This window comes from Mesoplodon mirus (genome assembly GCF_964341445.2).
Source record: "Mesoplodon mirus genome assembly, chromosome: 5".
Lineage (NCBI taxonomy): Eukaryota > Metazoa > Chordata > Mammalia > Artiodactyla > Ziphiidae > Mesoplodon > Mesoplodon mirus.
Genome location: NC_138980.1, coordinates 66,138,675 through 66,155,909, shown reverse-complemented (window position 1 = coordinate 66,155,909; position 17,235 = coordinate 66,138,675). Strand labels below are relative to the sequence as shown.

The following is a 17,235-nucleotide window of genomic DNA, read 5'->3' as shown; positions in this document are numbered from 1 at the left end:
ATAAGTTATTGGCTTATATATCATTTCTATCTTTTCCCTGAATAATTGTGTTTTTCCTTGCACATAACTAAATTTAGAAAGATTTCCAAGAGGTTCAATCCATCCTTGAAGTTTAGTCTTTATCTTTCATTTTTAATAACTTGAAGTTTTTTAAATGTTATAATGGAATGAAAGGAAAACAAACACACGTGGCATATAAATGGAAATCAGCTTGATCAGCTATGCAACAGTTATAAGTTAACTAATAAAATTAAGTTTAACACACTTTACAATGTTTCATCAGTTAAAGTACTATTTCAACCCATTGGTAATAATACAACTAAATTAATCTTGAAATGGTCACTTCAAATTAGCATACATGAACAAAAAAGAGCATGGGACATGGTGATTTTTTACACTGTTTACCTTTCTGTGTTGTGTCCAGAGGAGATCAATATTTTGCCACCTAATTATTAAAATTAACCTGGAAAATATAATTAAGACAGTTCCCAGTGAATCATGGAAATGTTCATTATCTTTAACACTGATGGATCCATTTGTTAAAAATGATACAGTTAAGATTGGTGCATTTCAATTTGTGTAAACATTACCTTAAGAAAAGAACTATACAGTACTGGCACAAAAACAGAAATATAGATCAATGGAACAGAATAGAAAACCCAGAGATAAACCCACGCACATATGGTCACCTTATCTTTGATGAAGGAGGCAAGAATATACAGTGGAGAAAAGGCAGCCTCTTCAGTAAGTGGTGCTGGGGAAACTGGACAGCTACATGTAAAAGAATGAAATTAGAACACTCCCTGACACCATACACAAAAATAAACTCAAAATGGATTAAAGACCTAAATGTAAGGCCAGACACTATATAACTCTTAGAGGAAAACATAGGCAGAACACTCTATAACATAAATCACAGCAAGATCCTTTTTGACTCACCTCCTAGAGAAATGGAAATAAAAACAAAAATAAACAAATAGGACCTAATGAAAGTTAAAAGCTTTTGCACAGCAAAGAAAACCATAAACAAGATGAAAAGACAACCCTCACAATGGGAGAAAGTATTTGCAAATGAAGCAACTGACAAAGGATTAATCTCCAAAATTTACAAGCAGCTCATGCAGCTCAATAACAAAAAAACAAACAACCCAATCCAAAAATGGGCAGAAAACCTAAACAGACATTTCTCCAAAGAAGATATACAGACTGCCAACAAACACATGAAAGAATGCTCAACATCATTAATCATTAGAGAAATGCAAATCAAAACTACAATGAGATATCATCTCACACCAGTCAGAATGGCCATGATCAAAAAATCTAGAAAAAATAAATGCTGGAGAGGGTGTGGAGAAAAGGGAACACTCTTGCACTGCTGGTGGGAATGTAAATTGATACAGCCAGTATGGAGAACAGTATGGAGGTTCCTTAAAAAACTAAAAATATAACTACCCTACGACCCAGCAATCCCACTACTGGGCATATACCCTGAGAAAACCATAATTCAAAAAGAGTAATGTATCACAATGTTCATTGCAGCTCTATTTACAATAGCCCGGAGATGGAAGCAACCTAAGTGTCCATCAACAGATGAATGGATAAAGAAGATGTGGCACATATATACAATGGAATATTACTGAGCCATAAAAAGAAACGAAATTGAGATTTGTAGTGAGGTGGATGGACCTAGAGTCTGTCATACAGAGTGAAGTAAGTCAGAAAGAGAAAAACAAATACCGTATGCTAACACATATATATGGAATCTAAAAAACAAACAAACAAATGGTCATGAAGAACCTAGGGGCAAGACGGGAATAAAGACGCAGACGTACTAGAGAATGGACTTGAGGATATGGGGAGGGGGAAGGGTAAGCTGGGACAAAGTGAGAGAGTGGCATGGACATATATACACTACCAAATGTAAAACCGATAGCTAGTGGGAAGCAGCCGCATGGCACAGGGAGATCAGCTCGGTGCTTTGTGACCACCTAGAGGAGTGGGATAGGGAGGGTGGGAGGGAGGGAGATGCAAGAGGGAAGAGATATGGGAATATATGTATATGTATAACTGATTCACTTTGTTATAAAGCAGAAACTAACACACCATTGTAAAGCAATTATACTCCAATAAAGATGTTAAAAAAAGAAAAAAAGAAAAGAACTATACAAAAAAAAACACTGAGTGGGAGGCATAAAGTGGAGGAAAAAGTACAGATGAAACAAGACAGAATGTTGTGAAGCTGGGTGATGTGTACATGCAAGTTTATGCTGTTTACTTTGTATATGTTGAACTTTTTCCATAATAAAGACTTGAATTATTCCTGTGAGACGTTTGTAAAAGCAAAGTCAATTCAACTCTAGCCAATCAAAGCAACTGAGAAGCATTTTCCTGATGGAATCTAATGTAATCCACTTTCCAAAAAGGCAGTTTCTTCACATACCCAACTGATATCTTTTGGGGTTACATTAAGATACTTTCTTCTTGAGGCTTCCCTGGTGGTGCAGTGGTTAAGAATCCATCTGCCAGGGGCTTCCCTGGTGGCTCAGTGGTTGAGCGTCTGCCTGCCAATGCTGGACACACGGGTTCGAGCCCTGGTCTGGGAAGATCCCACATGCCACGGAGCAGCTGGCCCCGTGAGCCACAATTACTGAGCCTGCGCGTCTGGAGCCTGTGCTCCGCAACAAGAGAGGCCGCGATAGTGAGAGGCCCGCGCACCGCGATGAGGAGTGGCCCCCACTTGCCACAACTAGAGAAAGCCCTCTCACAGAAACGAAGACCCAACACAGCCATAAATTAAAAAAAAAAAAAAAAAAAAAAGAGCTGGTGACACGTACGTGCACCGAGACAGCGCGAACTGGAGAAAAAAAAAAAAAAACCTCAATAGGTTACCAGAGTAATTCAAGGTAAACTACAAATAAAGGATAATTGAGACAGAATTAAAAAAAAAAAAAGAATCCATCTGCCAATGCAGAGGACATGGGTTCAAGCCCTGGTCTGGGAAGATCCCACACGCCGCAGAGCAACTAAGCCTGTGTGCCACAGCTACTGAGCTTGCACTCTAGAGCCCGTGAGCCACAACTACTGAGCCCTCGTGCTGCAACTACTGAAGCCCGCAGGCATGAGAGCCCGTGCTCTGCAACAAGAGAAGCCACCGCAATGAGAAGCCCGCTCACCGCAATGAAGAGTAGCCCCTGCTCCCCAGAACTAGAGAAAGCCCATGCGCAGCAACAAAGACCCAACGCAGCCAAAAAAAAAAGTTTTTTTTTTGTTTTTTTTAAAAAAGAGGGACTTCCCTGGTGGTGCAGTGGTTAAGAATCCACCTGCCAATGCAGGGGACATGGGTTCAAGCCCTGGTCTGGGAAGATCCCACATGCCGCGGAGCAACTAAGCCTGTGCACCACAATTATTGAGCCTGCGCTCTAGAGCCCATGAGCCACAAGTACTGAAGCCCCCGCGCCTAGAGCCCGTGCTCTGCAACAAGAGAAGCCGCCGCAATGAGAAGCTCGCGCACAGCAACGAAGAGTAGCCCCCACTTGCCACAACTAGAGAAAGCCCGCGTGCAGCAACGAAGATCCAACGCAGCCAAAAATAAATAAATAAAATAAGTTTAAAAAAAGAGGAAACCAAAGAAGATATAACAAAAAGATACTATCTTCTTTCTCTCTATCATAACAGGTAATGCTCTCACAGACACTTCAATGATCTAACTTGATTTTTTACGCATACTGTACTGCTAATAATTAAGATTTGCTTTAAAATGAAAAAATAATTTAATAAGCTGTATTTGAGGATGCCTGCAGGCAAAGAGAGTGAATAAAGGACTCTGTGGATGCCAGGGATGCCATTAAGTTGGAATCAGAACTCAGACTGCCCACTGAAAGCATTTAGGATTGAGCTAGAAATAATTTTGTTTCAGAGAAGAAACTAAACCCATCCAAGATGTTTATGATTGTTAGTTTTACTTCATCAGTGTATTTTGTTATTCAGATCCTCAAGGAAGTCTGTTCTCAGTAAAATTTATCAAGTGAAACAAAATGATGTTAATTTTATCCTTCTGGGTAGATAGAGGTGCTTTTCAACTACAAAATGACTTCATCTGTTCAGAGTTTAGATTTATTTAGCTTTATTTATTTTAGCTAGAGTTGAAGTATTTTGAAAAATATCCTCATTTTTAATCCTCCATTATTCACTCCTTACCTGAAGTGAATTTTGCTTGAACTCGATTGATTTCACCTCTCAATAAATATGAAATCATTCTTAAATGAATTATGTTTGGTGTATTTTGTGTACTCAGATATGCACTGACCCATTTAATGTATTCTCAGGAAGTTTAGAGATACATTTTCCAATTTATCTGAGCAGAAATTGGTGAGCTGTGAATGAATATAGCCATGATGAACCATCATTGAATTCCAGGGTATCCACTCAAATATAATTCACCTTTCACACTACCTTACTTGGTCTATATTTATAGGACCTAGTGTCATCCTTGTTGTGAGAGACTGGTAGAGGTGATTCCTGAATGTTTGTTTTCTGCATTGCATATGCTCTTACAACAGGGCAATATATTTGGACCTTGATTAATTATTTAATATAGCAGGGAAATTTTACCAAAAAGTTACAATAAAATGAACAACACTAATAAAATCATGACCATTTCTACCCATACAAAAATGAAGGGAATCCTAAAATGCTTACTTATGACAGATACCTGATTGCTCCTAGTCCATCTTTTAAACACTTTAATTTGATTAGATACTTCTATCATAAGTATTTCTTGGCCTCAGTTTTCCTAATAGCCTAATTGTTCCCTGTACTGTGCAGGTGTGCCCACAAAACAAAGTAAGTATGTTGTTCATATCATTTTATTAGCCATATAATTTAGAGAAATGATTGTGTATTTTAAGATTGGTCTTGCTAACCAACTTTTACGTTTTGTATAGTTTGTTGATGGGACAATTAAATAGTATACTTGGATTCAGAAATTACACTGCTCCTCAGAGATAAACTGCACTGCCAATGAATAAAAGTTGGTTATAGGAACTTTACATTACCTGAGGGAATGATTCTTAAATGTGTTAGTTCGCATCAGAATCACTTAAGCAGTAAGACTGAAGTGCAAATTTCTGTTAGTACTGCCAGAGAATTTGATTCAAGTTCTGGAGGGGAGCTCAGGAATTGACTTTGAAAAAACACCCCGAGACTCCCAGGTAAGTCTTTATTCATGTGCTTCACACACTACAGTTTGAGAAACACTGATTTTTAAAAAACCTTTTAATGCTCAGATTTTGGATATGGTGTCGACCTGCAGCACCCCCACGAAGTTATTAATTTGAACGCATGGTGGCAGTGCAGGCTAAGAGAGTGGATAAAAGCTCTGCATTCAGTGGACTCCATTTCACGGAGAAACCCAAGAAAAAAACACAGAACACACAGCTAAGGCTAAGATAGAAGTGTTCAGGGAGCGGTCGCCACCAGACAAATTATAAGAACGAATTTGAAATTTTATAGCAGACATTTTGGAGGGTCAACGGTGGATGTGGTAATTGGGATTGGAAAAGGATTTTTCCTCTGGAACCAGACATAACAATGGAGATGGTGCAAACAAAAGTACATCATAAGAAAAGGCAAGTGGTGATCTTCATTATATTGATTCTTTTGTGGGAGGCAGGTTCAGAATCGATTCAGTATTCTATACTGGAGGAGACAGAAAGTGGCACATTTGTGGCCAACCTGACAAAGGACCTGGGACTCAGGATGGGAGAGCTGGCTGCCCGGGCCGCCCGAGTTGTTTTTAAGGGGAATAGGCAGTATTTGCAGTTTGATCCAGAGACCTATGATTTGCTGCTAAATGAAAAACTGGACCGGGAGGACCTTTGCGGCTCTACTGAGCCCTGTGTGCTACCCTTCCAAGTGTTACTGGAAAATCCCTTGCAGTTTTTTCAGGCTGCCTTGCTAATTAGAGATATAAATGACCACGCCCCAGAGTTCCCCGCTAGAGAAATGCTACTAAAAATATCAGAAATTACTATGCCAGGAAAGGTATTTCCTTTGAAAATGGCACAGGATTTAGACTCTGGTAGCAACAGCCTTCAGAGCTACAAAATCAGCTCCAATCCTCACTTCCACGTTCTCACTCGGAACCGCAAGGACGGCAGGAAGTCCCCAGAGCTGGTACTGGACAAGGCGTTGGACCGTGAGGAGCAGCCCGAGCTCAGGCTAATCCTCACAGCGCTGGATGGCGGGTCTCCGCCCCGGTCTGGGACCACAAAAATTCAGATCGTGGTCTTGGACAGCAATGACAACACCCCCGAGTTTGCTCAGGAGTTCTATGAGGCCCAAGTCCCTGAAAATAGCTCCCTGGGCTCTCTGGTTCTCACCGTCTCAGCGAGAGATTTAGACGCAGGATCCTTTGGGGAGGTATCTTATGCCCTATTTCAAGTCGATGATGTTAACCAACCCTTCGAAATAAATGCAAATACGGGAGAAATTCGACTGAGAAAGACATTGGATTTTGAGGAATTTCAATCATATCAGGTGGATGTTGAGGCCACAGATGGTGGGGGACTATCAGGAAAATGCAGTTTAGTCATCAAGGTCCTGGACGTGAATGACAATGCTCCCGAATTGACTATGTCGTCACTTACCAGCCCCATCCCTGAAAACCTGCCAGAGATCATAGTGGCAGTTTTCAGTGTATCAGATGCAGATTCTGGACATAACCAACAGATTACTTGTTCTATAGATGACAATCTCCCCTTTCTTCTAAGACCATCCGTTGAAAATTTCTACACCTTGGTAACAGAAGGAGCGCTGGACAGAGAGAGCAGAGCCGAGTACAACATCACCATCACCGTCACAGATATGGGAACCCCCAGGCTGAAAACCGAGCACAACATAACCGTGCTGGTGGCCGACGTCAACGACAACGCCCCCGCCTTCACCCAGACCTCCTACACCCTGACCGTCCGCGAGAACAACAGCCCCGCCCTGCACATCGGCAGCGTCCGCGCCACAGACAGAGACGCGGGCGCCAACGCCCAGGTCACCTACTCGCTGCTGCCGCCCCTCGACCCGCACGTGCCCCTGGCCTCCCTGGTGTCCATCAACCCGGACAACGGCCACCTGTTCGCCCTGAGGTCCCTGGACTACGAGGCCCTGCGGGCGTTCGAGTTCCGCGTGGGCGCCGCCGACCGCGGCTCGCCCGCGCTCAGCAGCCAGGCGCTGGTGCGCGTGCTCGTGGCGGACGACAACGACAACGCGCCCTTCGTGCTGTACCCGCTGCAGAACGCCTCGGCGCCCTGCACCGAGCTGGTGCCCAGGGCGGCCGAGGCGGGCTACCTGGTGACCAAGGTGGTGGCGGTGGACGGCGACTCGGGCCAGAACGCCTGGCTGTCGTACCAGCTGCTCAAGGCCACGGAGCCCGGGCTCTTCGGCGTGTGGGCGCACAACGGCGAGGTGCGCACGGCCCGGCTGCTGAGCGAGCGCGACGCGGCCAAGCACAGGCTGGTGGTGCTGGTCAAGGACAACGGGGAGCCGCCGCTGTCGGCCAGCGTCACGCTGCACCTGCTGCTGGTGGACGGCTTCTCGCAGCCCTACCTGCCGGCCCCGGAAGCGGAAGCGGCGGACGCGGCCCCGGCCGCCCCGCTCACCGTCTACCTGGTGGTCGCCTTGGCATCAGTGTCGTCGCTCTTCCTCTTCTCGGTGCTGGTGTTCGTCGCGGTGCGGCTGTGCAGGAGGAGCGGGGCGGCCTCGGTGGGTCGCTGCTCGGTGCCCGGGGGCCCCTTTCCGGGCCACCTGGTGGACGTCAGCGGCACGGGGACCCTGTCCCAGAGCTACCAGTACGAGGTGTGTCTGACGGGAGGCCCTGGGACCAGCGAGTTCAAGTTTCTGAAACCTATTCACCGTAACTTCCCTCCCCAGGGCACTAGGAGGGAAATGGAGGAAAACCCCACCTTTCGGAGTAGTTTCCTGTTCAGTTAAGTATCGGATTATTCTATTAAACCCTACTTAATAAGTTGGAAATCTCTTTTAATTTAAACCTACATGTTATTAATGCATATTATTGACGGTCCGTTTTCCTGATTATTTTATTACTGTTCCTTAGGGTGAAATTTTTAAAAATCAGGTACTGGGTATGCACAGTATTTTCCCTATATTATCGTTAGTAGTTTTTAAAAATTACTCTCACTCAAGTATATTCGAAAATTTGACCAAAAGTAAATTTTTATTTGCATTTAAAAAAATTTTTTTAATTGAATAATCTATCCTTTTTACAAAAATTATATTCCAAAGTCCTTAAGATTGTATTTCTAAGTAGTTGTGACAATTGTCATCACTACTGCTATGTAGGGAAAAAATTTTAATGTATTTAATATTATTTAATCAGATATTTAAAATTTTAATGTAATTGATATTATTGAATGTATTTGATATTATTTAAAATGGAACTGGGCTTAACTAAATTATATTTAGCTGTGCTCTGTGTCCAAATAAGTGAACTATCATGGCTCTTTTGTCAGGGATGATTACCAATCAATTCAATGAGTGTAGGGAACACTTACTGTTTTGTATTCCCAGTATAAGTTTGGGGTAACTAAAGTGTGGAAAACTAAAGATAAATACTAAAGATGGCTAAATGCTAAAATAGCCATTCATATTTATGTGTATTTCAGTATTACCACAATAGTCAATACATATTTTCTATGAATATAGACTTAACAAAATTGTCAACACATTACATTAGTTTGTGAGCTTCATGTAAGAATATGCTGGCCTTTTTAAAACAAACCAAGCCAATTATAAATGCTTAATAAATATTTGCTAAATGTTATTAACATTCTAATAGCGAATTTAAAAAATAACTTTCAAGGAATTAGTAATACTAGTATTCTCTTTACAATATAGTATCCTTGCCAATAAGTGACATTATTAAATATCACTGTTGTAACTTTCCTTCTAAACAGAAAACATCCTTGTTCACCCTAATCTCTATTACAGAATATAAAGTGCTTGAGAGTACATTTTATCTCCTTGTCTTTGTCTAACAGTTTGCAAGTTCAGAGGTATTTTTGGTAAAATCCAAATTATACTTTTCAAACTCCTCCTCCTTCTATATGTGTGATACCTGCCAAGACGTAAGTAAGTTATGAGTAGCAGGTTACTAGCTAATGTCAGATTTTCCCTTCCAGTGCTGTGTATGCACCATTTATCTTTATTAACCACAAAATCATTTACTTTCACAGTTTAACCCATATTTGGTTTTATTTTTGTTGGTTTTATTTGTAGTATTTTATGAAATATCCCTCTTTACAAGGTCCTGTCAAAGTCTGGCAGTGACAATTGAGTGAATATTTTCTTTTTATCCTTAATTAAAATGGAACTGGGCTTAACTAAATTATATTTAGCTGTATTCTGTGTCCAAATAAATTAACTATCATGGCTCTTTTGTCAGGGATGATTACTGATCAATTCAATGAGTGTAGGGAACCCTTACTGGTTTGTATTCCCAGATATTTCCCCTCTCCTCCTCCATTCTTCTTTGGGGGAACTGCTTCTTCTGCTATTCTTACTCCAACCACATGGCTTTACTTGTTGCAGTGGATTTTTTTTAGTAACCCCATCTGCACAGTCCCAGAGGGTGTACACTGGGATGGGCCCTGTCCAATGCTGACAGGTCAAAACCCTTCCCTAGAAAGTATATCTTTGACTTCATTGGCTTTATTGCCTTCTTCATGTTTGCAGAAAGACATTGCCTGAATTCAGAACTTACTGATTTCCAATAAAACAAATGGCCATTTCTTCTCAACTTTAGTGAGCTATGCACACGAGTTTATGAAGGAAAAAAAATTCCCCAAGGTTATGTATACAGAGACTGAAAAGAAATCACATTTTTCAGAAGTTACAGGCACACTGCAATTTGGGAGCAGAAACTGGATTTAAAATTTTATAACTTCTAACACGATAGAACAAATTAGTATTTTTGTAATAGAATATAAGCTCCTGAGAGCAAGAATTTTTGTGTTTAATTTACTGCTTTATCCTGAGAAGCTAGAAAAATTCCTGCACAAATACTTATTAAATAAATAAATAAATTTGTCTTGAGCCCAGTTTTGTCTACTGAACTTGTACCTTTATAGGGAAGATGAATATATAGATAAATAGGTATTACTTTCCTCTCACAACTGTTGTTAGATACTTGAACAAAACTGCATCACAGGTGAGGGGGAAAGGAGTTTATAACACTCTGTGACCCAAAAGGTGTTCAATGCAGTTTAGCTATTATTACATTACTCTTTGAAATAAAGACTACCTGAAGTTGTGAAGCAGAACGCTTGGTGGCGCTGCAGGCTAAGAGAGTGAAAAACTGTCGCTGCATGCTCCCAGACTCCATAAAAACCGATCCGTTTGTGGCAGCTCACAAAGGAAACATTTACACTGATGGGTAAAGAAGATTTCAGAGAGGCAGCTATCCCCGTCAATTAATGTTAAGAGCTAACTCAAGATTTCTGAACCAAGATAGCAGAGTTGGCTGCAAAGCAATTATTTTGTGATTAAATACTGAATCTTTTAGACCCGGAGGAACCATGGAGACGTCGCTACCCAAAGCGACGCAAAAAAGGCAAGTGACTGCCATTATTATTCCATTACTATTGTGGGAGGTGGGTGGTGCGGTCATTAAGTATTCCGTTCTAGAAGAGAGACACAGCGGCTCAGTTGTGGCCAACCTAGCAAAAGATCTGGGGTTGGGCTTAGGAGAGCTGGCCTCGCGGGGCGCCCGGATTCTTTCCAAAGGAAATAAACAGCATTTGCAGGTCGAGCACAAGAGTGGGAATTTGCTCCTAAACGAAAAACTGGACCGGGAAGAGTTGTGCGGTGACATGGATCCATGTATACTGCATTTCCAGGTGTTACTGAAAAACCCGGTGCAGTTTATTCAAGGTGAATTACAGCTCCAAGACGTAAATGACCATGCCCCTGAGTTCCTGGAAAATGAAATCCTCCTGAAAATCTCAGAAAGTAGCCATACAGGGACCGCATTTCCTTTGAAAATAGCTCAAGATTTAGATGTGGGCAGTAACACAGTTCAGAACTACACAATTAGCACCAACTTCCATTTCCACCTTTTCACTCGAAATCGCAGCGACGGCAGGAAATACCCGGAGCTGGTGCTGGACAAAGAGCTGGACCGTGAGGAGCAGCCAGAGATCAGGTTAACCCTCACGGCGCTGGATGGTGGGTCACCGCCAAAGACTGGGACTTCCCAGGTTCTCATCATGGTCCTGGACATAAATGACAACGCCCCTGAATTTGCTCGGCAGCTCTACGAGGTGCAGGTCCCAGAGAACAGCCCTATAGGCTCCCTTGTCATCACTGTCTCTGCCAGAGATTTGGATGCTGGGACCCACGGAGAGCTCTCCTACTCATTTTTCCAATCCTCAAATCAAGTCATTCAGGCCTTTGAAATCAACACAGTCACGGGGGATATTCGATTAAAAAAAATGTTGGATTTTGAGGAAATTCGATCTTACCGTATGGAAATTGAGGCCTCAGACGGCGGGGGTCTTTCAGGAAAATGCACTGTAGCCATAGAAGTGACGGATGTAAACGACAACGCCCCTGAATTGACCATGTCATTACTCATGAATGATATCCCAGAAAACACCCCTGACACTGTGGTCGCTATTTTCGGAATTTCAGATCCAGACGCCGGGGACAATGGCAAAATGATGTGTTACATCCAAGACCATCTCCCCTTCCTTCTGAAAATTACTGTAGAAAATTTCTACACCTTGGTAACAGAAGGAGCGCTGGACAGAGAGAGCAGAGCCGAGTACAACATCACCATCACCGTCACAGATATGGGAACCCCCAGGCTGAAAACCGAGCACAACATAACCGTGCTGGTGGCCGACGTCAACGACAACGCCCCCGCCTTCACCCAGACCTCCTACACCCTGTCCGTCCGCGAGAACAACAGCCCCGCCCTGCACATCGGCACCGTCCGCGCCACAGACAGAGACGCGGGCGCCAACGCCCAGGTCACCTACTCGCTGCTGCCGCCCCTCGACCCGCACGTGCCCCTGGCCTCCCTGGTGTCCATCAACCCGGACAACGGCCACCTGTTCGCCCTGAGGTCCCTGGACTACGAGGCCCTGCGGGCGTTCGAGTTCCGCGTGGGCGCCGCCGACCGCGGCTCGCCCGCGCTCAGCAGCCAGGCGCTGGTGCGCGTGCTCGTGGCGGACGACAACGACAACGCGCCCTTCGTGCTGTACCCGCTGCAGAACGCCTCGGCGCCCTGCACCGAGCTGGTGCCCAGGGCGGCCGAGGCGGGCTACCTGGTGACCAAGGTGGTGGCGGTGGACGGCGACTCGGGCCAGAACGCCTGGCTGTCGTACCAGCTGCTCAAGGCCACGGAGCCCGGGCTCTTCGGCGTGTGGGCGCACAACGGCGAGGTGCGCACAGCCCGGCTGCTGAACGAGCGCGACGCGGCCAAGCACAGGCTGGTGGTGCTGGTCAAGGACAACGGGGAGCCGCCGCTGTCGGCCAGCGTCACGCTGCACCTGCTGCTGGTGGACGGCTTCTCGCAGCCCTACCTGCCGGCCCCGGAAGCGGAAGCGGCGGACGCGGCCCCGGCCGCCCCGCTCACCGTCTACCTGGTGGTCGCCTTGGCGTCGGTGTCGTCGCTCTTCCTCTTCTCGGTGCTGGTGTTCGTCGCGGTGCGGCTGTGCAGGAGGGGCGGGGCGGCCTCGGTGGGTCGCTGCTCGGTGCCCGGGGGCCCCTTTCCGGGCCACCTGGTGGACGTCAGCGGCACGGGGACCCTGTCCCAGAGCTACCAGTACGAGGTGTGTCTGACGGCAGGCTCTGGGACCAGGGAGTTCAGGTGTCTGAAACCTCCTGTTCCCAACATCATGGGTGAAGGGGTTGGTACGGACACCGAGGAAAACTCGAACTTTAGAAACCATTTTGGGTTCAATTAAGAATCTCACTTGACAAGACGTGATAAATGATCATATTCACGAATGTATTAATTTCCAACCCTTTCATTCACATAGAGCTTACATATTCACTCATTCGTAAGTTTTGTCATATTTATAGTTTGAAGTACTTTACATTTCGAATCTCTAGATGTTTTTTATTGTTGCTGGTTTTTTTTAAGCCCTTCACATTTTGCATGTGAGATGAGACATGAAATGGTGAAATGGTGTTTCTCAGTTTTTTGGTGGTCAGATATTTGGAAGTCACAAATGTTTTCAGGTTCCTGATATTTGAGCTTGTTCGTTGATATCTTGTTATGACTAAGAGAATTTTGTTTTACGATGATGATAGCATGTCAGGCTATTGTAAATGATGGCTTTTAGGTTTAAAAATAATTTTCACCTATGCAAAAAATTTTGTGACCTCGAATATCGTTGGATTTCCGTAGTGTTGTTTTGAAAATACTATTGTCTTTCCTCAAATGAACTAATATTTTATCTGGATGTTTTCTGAGTATTTTCTTTCAAAATTGATATCATTATTTAGACCGTCTGCTATAATTTAAAAGGATTTAATCCCAGTTAAATAGAAAAAATGTTGGTAGAGTTATGATTTCTTTTTCATAATAAATGGTTTTTAGTATGGAAATAATGATTTTCATTCTTTTAAAATAATATGTAGTCACATGATTCAAACATATTCAATAAGACCAAAAAAGAAAGTGAATTAACACCATGATTCTCCCACTCATGAATAATTATCAATTCATCATCATTCTAAACTATTTCTATGATGCTTATAAGTTACTAGCTAGATGGAAATAATTTTATGAAACGAATCTGTAAGAAACTGCTTTCTTTATAATTAAAACCATCAGATTTTACTGAAATATAATAAAAATAATATGAAACTATAGAACTTGCTTAAGCTTAGATAAATATTCCCTATAAGGTTAACAAACAGGAGTTATGGTGCATATTAAGATATTAGCAATGATCAACTGCCTGCTGAAAAACGAGCAAATAAACAATGTTACACTTCCTCCTCTCCTCACCTTACTTTATACTTTTGTTATATGTAGTTACCTTTACAATGTTTATAACATTTACAATGTGTTTTAAAAGGATAATCTTCATAATTGTTTAGACATTTTATGTTTCAAATATTTAATGTCATACAACGCTACAACTTTTTTCAAGTTTATTCAAGTCTGTCCAGAGGTAACAACTTTTGAACCTTTTGGGTTTTTCCCCCATGATATTTGCCTCCATATTTCTAAATAATATGCTTACAAAATGCTTTTTCTCAAATTTAAGTTTTAGATATTATCCATTTACTTACAAAGGGCACACACACAAACTTGCACATTTCTTCTACCCCATCCTCTCTCATGCCAATATCATTATTCTGTTTAAATAGTGTTTAAATAATTATGACTATTGAAATATCACTTAGACCCAAACCTCATATTGCTCTAAGATTTTGTTTCTATTTCTTTACTATTAAGTTAATAATTGCCTCATTTTCCACTTTACTTACTTTTCTATGTACATATTTTAAAGTTATCCCCATACTTTTTAAAGTCTAAAGCTCCTCATTGTATTATTAAGCCCATTAAAAAAACCTCTCAGTTTCTTTTTTTTCTTTTTTTTTTTTTTGTGGTATGAGGGCTTCTCACTGTTGTGGCCTCTCCCATTGCGGAGCACAGGCTCCGGACGCGCAGGCTCAGTGGCCCACGGGCCCAGCCGCTCCGCAGCATGTGGGATCTTCCCGGGCCCGGGCACGAACCCGTGTCCCCTGCATCGGCAGGCGGACTCTCAACCACTGCGCCACCAGGGAAGCCCCCATTATCTTTTCTTGGAGCTACTGTGGAGCCACCCAGACTCCTGCTCAACTGTACACAATTTTCTCTTTAGACCTACTCCACAGCTGGCAGTTTGGGATTTGCTATACCCTTCATCCTGGAAATTTATTTTCTGTCTCTCATATGTTTGATTTCATTTTCTGCATTTATTATGTCTTCCTCTTTATTGGTTTACCCCCCTAAATTCCTGAAAAATATTTGGCGACAAATTTATTCAGACCTTGAACATCTGAAAATTTTGGATGCTATAAAATCAAATGTTGATTTGTTGATTCTGTTGGATGTGGAATTATAGGTGAGGAATTATTTGCTACTAGTATTTTGAAGGCATTGCTTCATTGTCTTCTAATCTCCAATGTTGAGATATTCAACATTCTCATTACCCATTTTTTCTGAGACCTATTTTTTTCCTAGATCCCTGGTTCTCAACTGGGGGCAAATTTGCCACCCAGCAACACCTGGCAATGTGTGGAAACATTTTTGATTGTCACAAGTGGAGGAGATGGTGCTAGTGGCATCTGGTGGGTAGAGGCCAGGGATGCTGCTAAACATTCTACAATGCACTGGACAGCCCCCCTGCCCACAAAGAAGTATATGGCCCCAAATGCCAATAGTGTTGTAGCTGAGAAACCTTGCTCAAGATGAAATTAGGTCATTATATATTATCTCCATTTTTGTAGAATTTCTTAATTATGTGTCAGTGTAAGAATTTTTTTTTTTTTTTTTTTTTTTTTTTTTTTGCGGTACGCGGGCCTCTCACTGTTGTGGCCTCTCCCGTTGCAGAGCACAGGCTCCAGACGCACAAGCTCAGCTGCCATGGCTCATGGGCCCAGCCGCTCTGCGGCATGTGGGATCTTCCCGGACCGGGGCACAAACCTGTGTCCCCTGCATCAGCAGGCGGACTCTCAACCACTGCTCCACCAGGGAAGCCCAGAGTGTAAGAATTTTGTCATTTATTGTGATAAATACCCAATGAGATTTGTCAATCTTGTGTAATGTGTTCTTTAGACTAAGACAGGATTTGGGATTTGTGTGTGTGTGTGTGTGTGTGTGTGTGTGTAATTTAAAAAATGATTTCCTCTGTTGTGTTCATTGTTTTCTTATTCTGTAACTCATGTTAGTTGTATAGTGACCTCCTTGGTTGATATTTAATTTTTCTTAACATTTCTCTATTTACTATTTTTGTCTTTATTTCCCTGGATTCTAATAGGTTTTCTCAACCTATTTTTTAACCCTTCTGATTGAGTTTTAAACTTTTGCTATTATAGTTTTCCTCTCAAAAAGCTCTCTCTTGTTCTCTGAAGGTTCTTTCTATAGCTTTTTAGTTTTTAATTTTTTAATTGAGATGTAATTTACATACCCTAACAGTCACATTTTAAAGCCGTTCAGTGGTTTTTAGTATATTCAAACAGTTGTACAATCATTACCACTGTCTAATTCCAGAACATTTTCATCACCCTGAAAAGAAACCTGGTTCCCATTAGTGGTCACTTTTCCTTCTCTCCTCCCTCTAGCCTTTGGCAACCACTAATCAACTTTATGTCTCTATGGATTTGTCTGTTCTGGACATTTTATATAAGTGGAATCATACAACATGTAGCCTTTTGGGTCTGTCTTCATTCACTTAGCATGTTTCCAAGGTTCATCCATGTCGTGGCACATATCAATACTTCATGCCTTTTTATGGCCAAATAATATTAATGTGGTATTGATGTACCACATTTTATCAGCTGATGGACATTTGGGTTTGTTTCCACTTTTTCACTATTATGAATGATGCTGCTGTGAACATTCATGTACAAGTTTTTATGTGGATGTATGTTTTTGATCCTCTTGGGCATATATACCCAGAATTAGAATTGCTAGGTCATAAATACAGTTACTCTGTTTAACTTCTTAAGAACTGTCAAACTGTTTTCCAAAGTAACTGTACCATTTAACATTCCTACTGACAGTGTAGGAGGGTTCCAGTGTCTCCTCACCAACACTTGTTATTTTCTTTTTGATTATAGCTATCCTAGATAGTGTGAAGTAGTATCTCATTGTGGTTTGGTTTGCACTTCCCAGATGGTATATGATGTTGAGCAACTTTTCATTTGCTTATTGACCGTCTGAATATCTTCTTTGGAGAAATATCCACTCAAATGCTTTGCACATTTAAAAATAGGATTTTGGTCTTTTTATTGTTGAGTTGGAGTAGTTCTTTATTCTGGATACTAGACCCTTATTAGACATATGATTTATAAATATTTTCTCCTATTCTGTGGTTTGTCTTTTAAATTTATTGATAGTATCCTTTGAAGCACAAAAGATTTTTTTATTTTAATGAAACCCAATTTATTTATTTTTTCCTTTGGTTGCTTATTATGCTTTTGGTGTCATATCTAAAACGT

The 17,235-nt window shown here is 42.1% G+C and overlaps 1 protein-coding gene across 1 annotated transcript; it reads left to right on the top strand.

Annotated features, from left to right (window-relative positions):
• The first annotated feature begins 5,560 nt into the window (after positions 1-5,560).
• Positions 5,561-13,346, top strand: LOC309805361 (uncharacterized protein). Its single transcript, XM_082623286.1, has 2 exons — positions 5,561-7,973; positions 10,574-13,346. Exons 1-2 carry the CDS (start codon positions 5,590-5,592, stop codon positions 12,978-12,980), a joined length of 4,791 nt encoding a protein of 1,596 aa, XP_082479412.1. The 5' UTR covers positions 5,561-5,589; the 3' UTR covers positions 12,981-13,346.
• Positions 13,347-17,235: the final 3,889 nt, after the last annotated feature.

Coding starts and splice junctions, on each gene's coding strand:
- LOC309805361 (XM_082623286.1), top strand. CDS start 5,590: ATGGAGATGGTGCAAACAAAAGTACATCATAAGAAAAGGCAAGTGGTG. Junction 7,974..10,573: donor ACCTTTCGGAGTAGTTTCCT/GTTCAGTTAAGT, acceptor TGAATCTTTTAG/ACCCGGAGGAACCATGGAGA.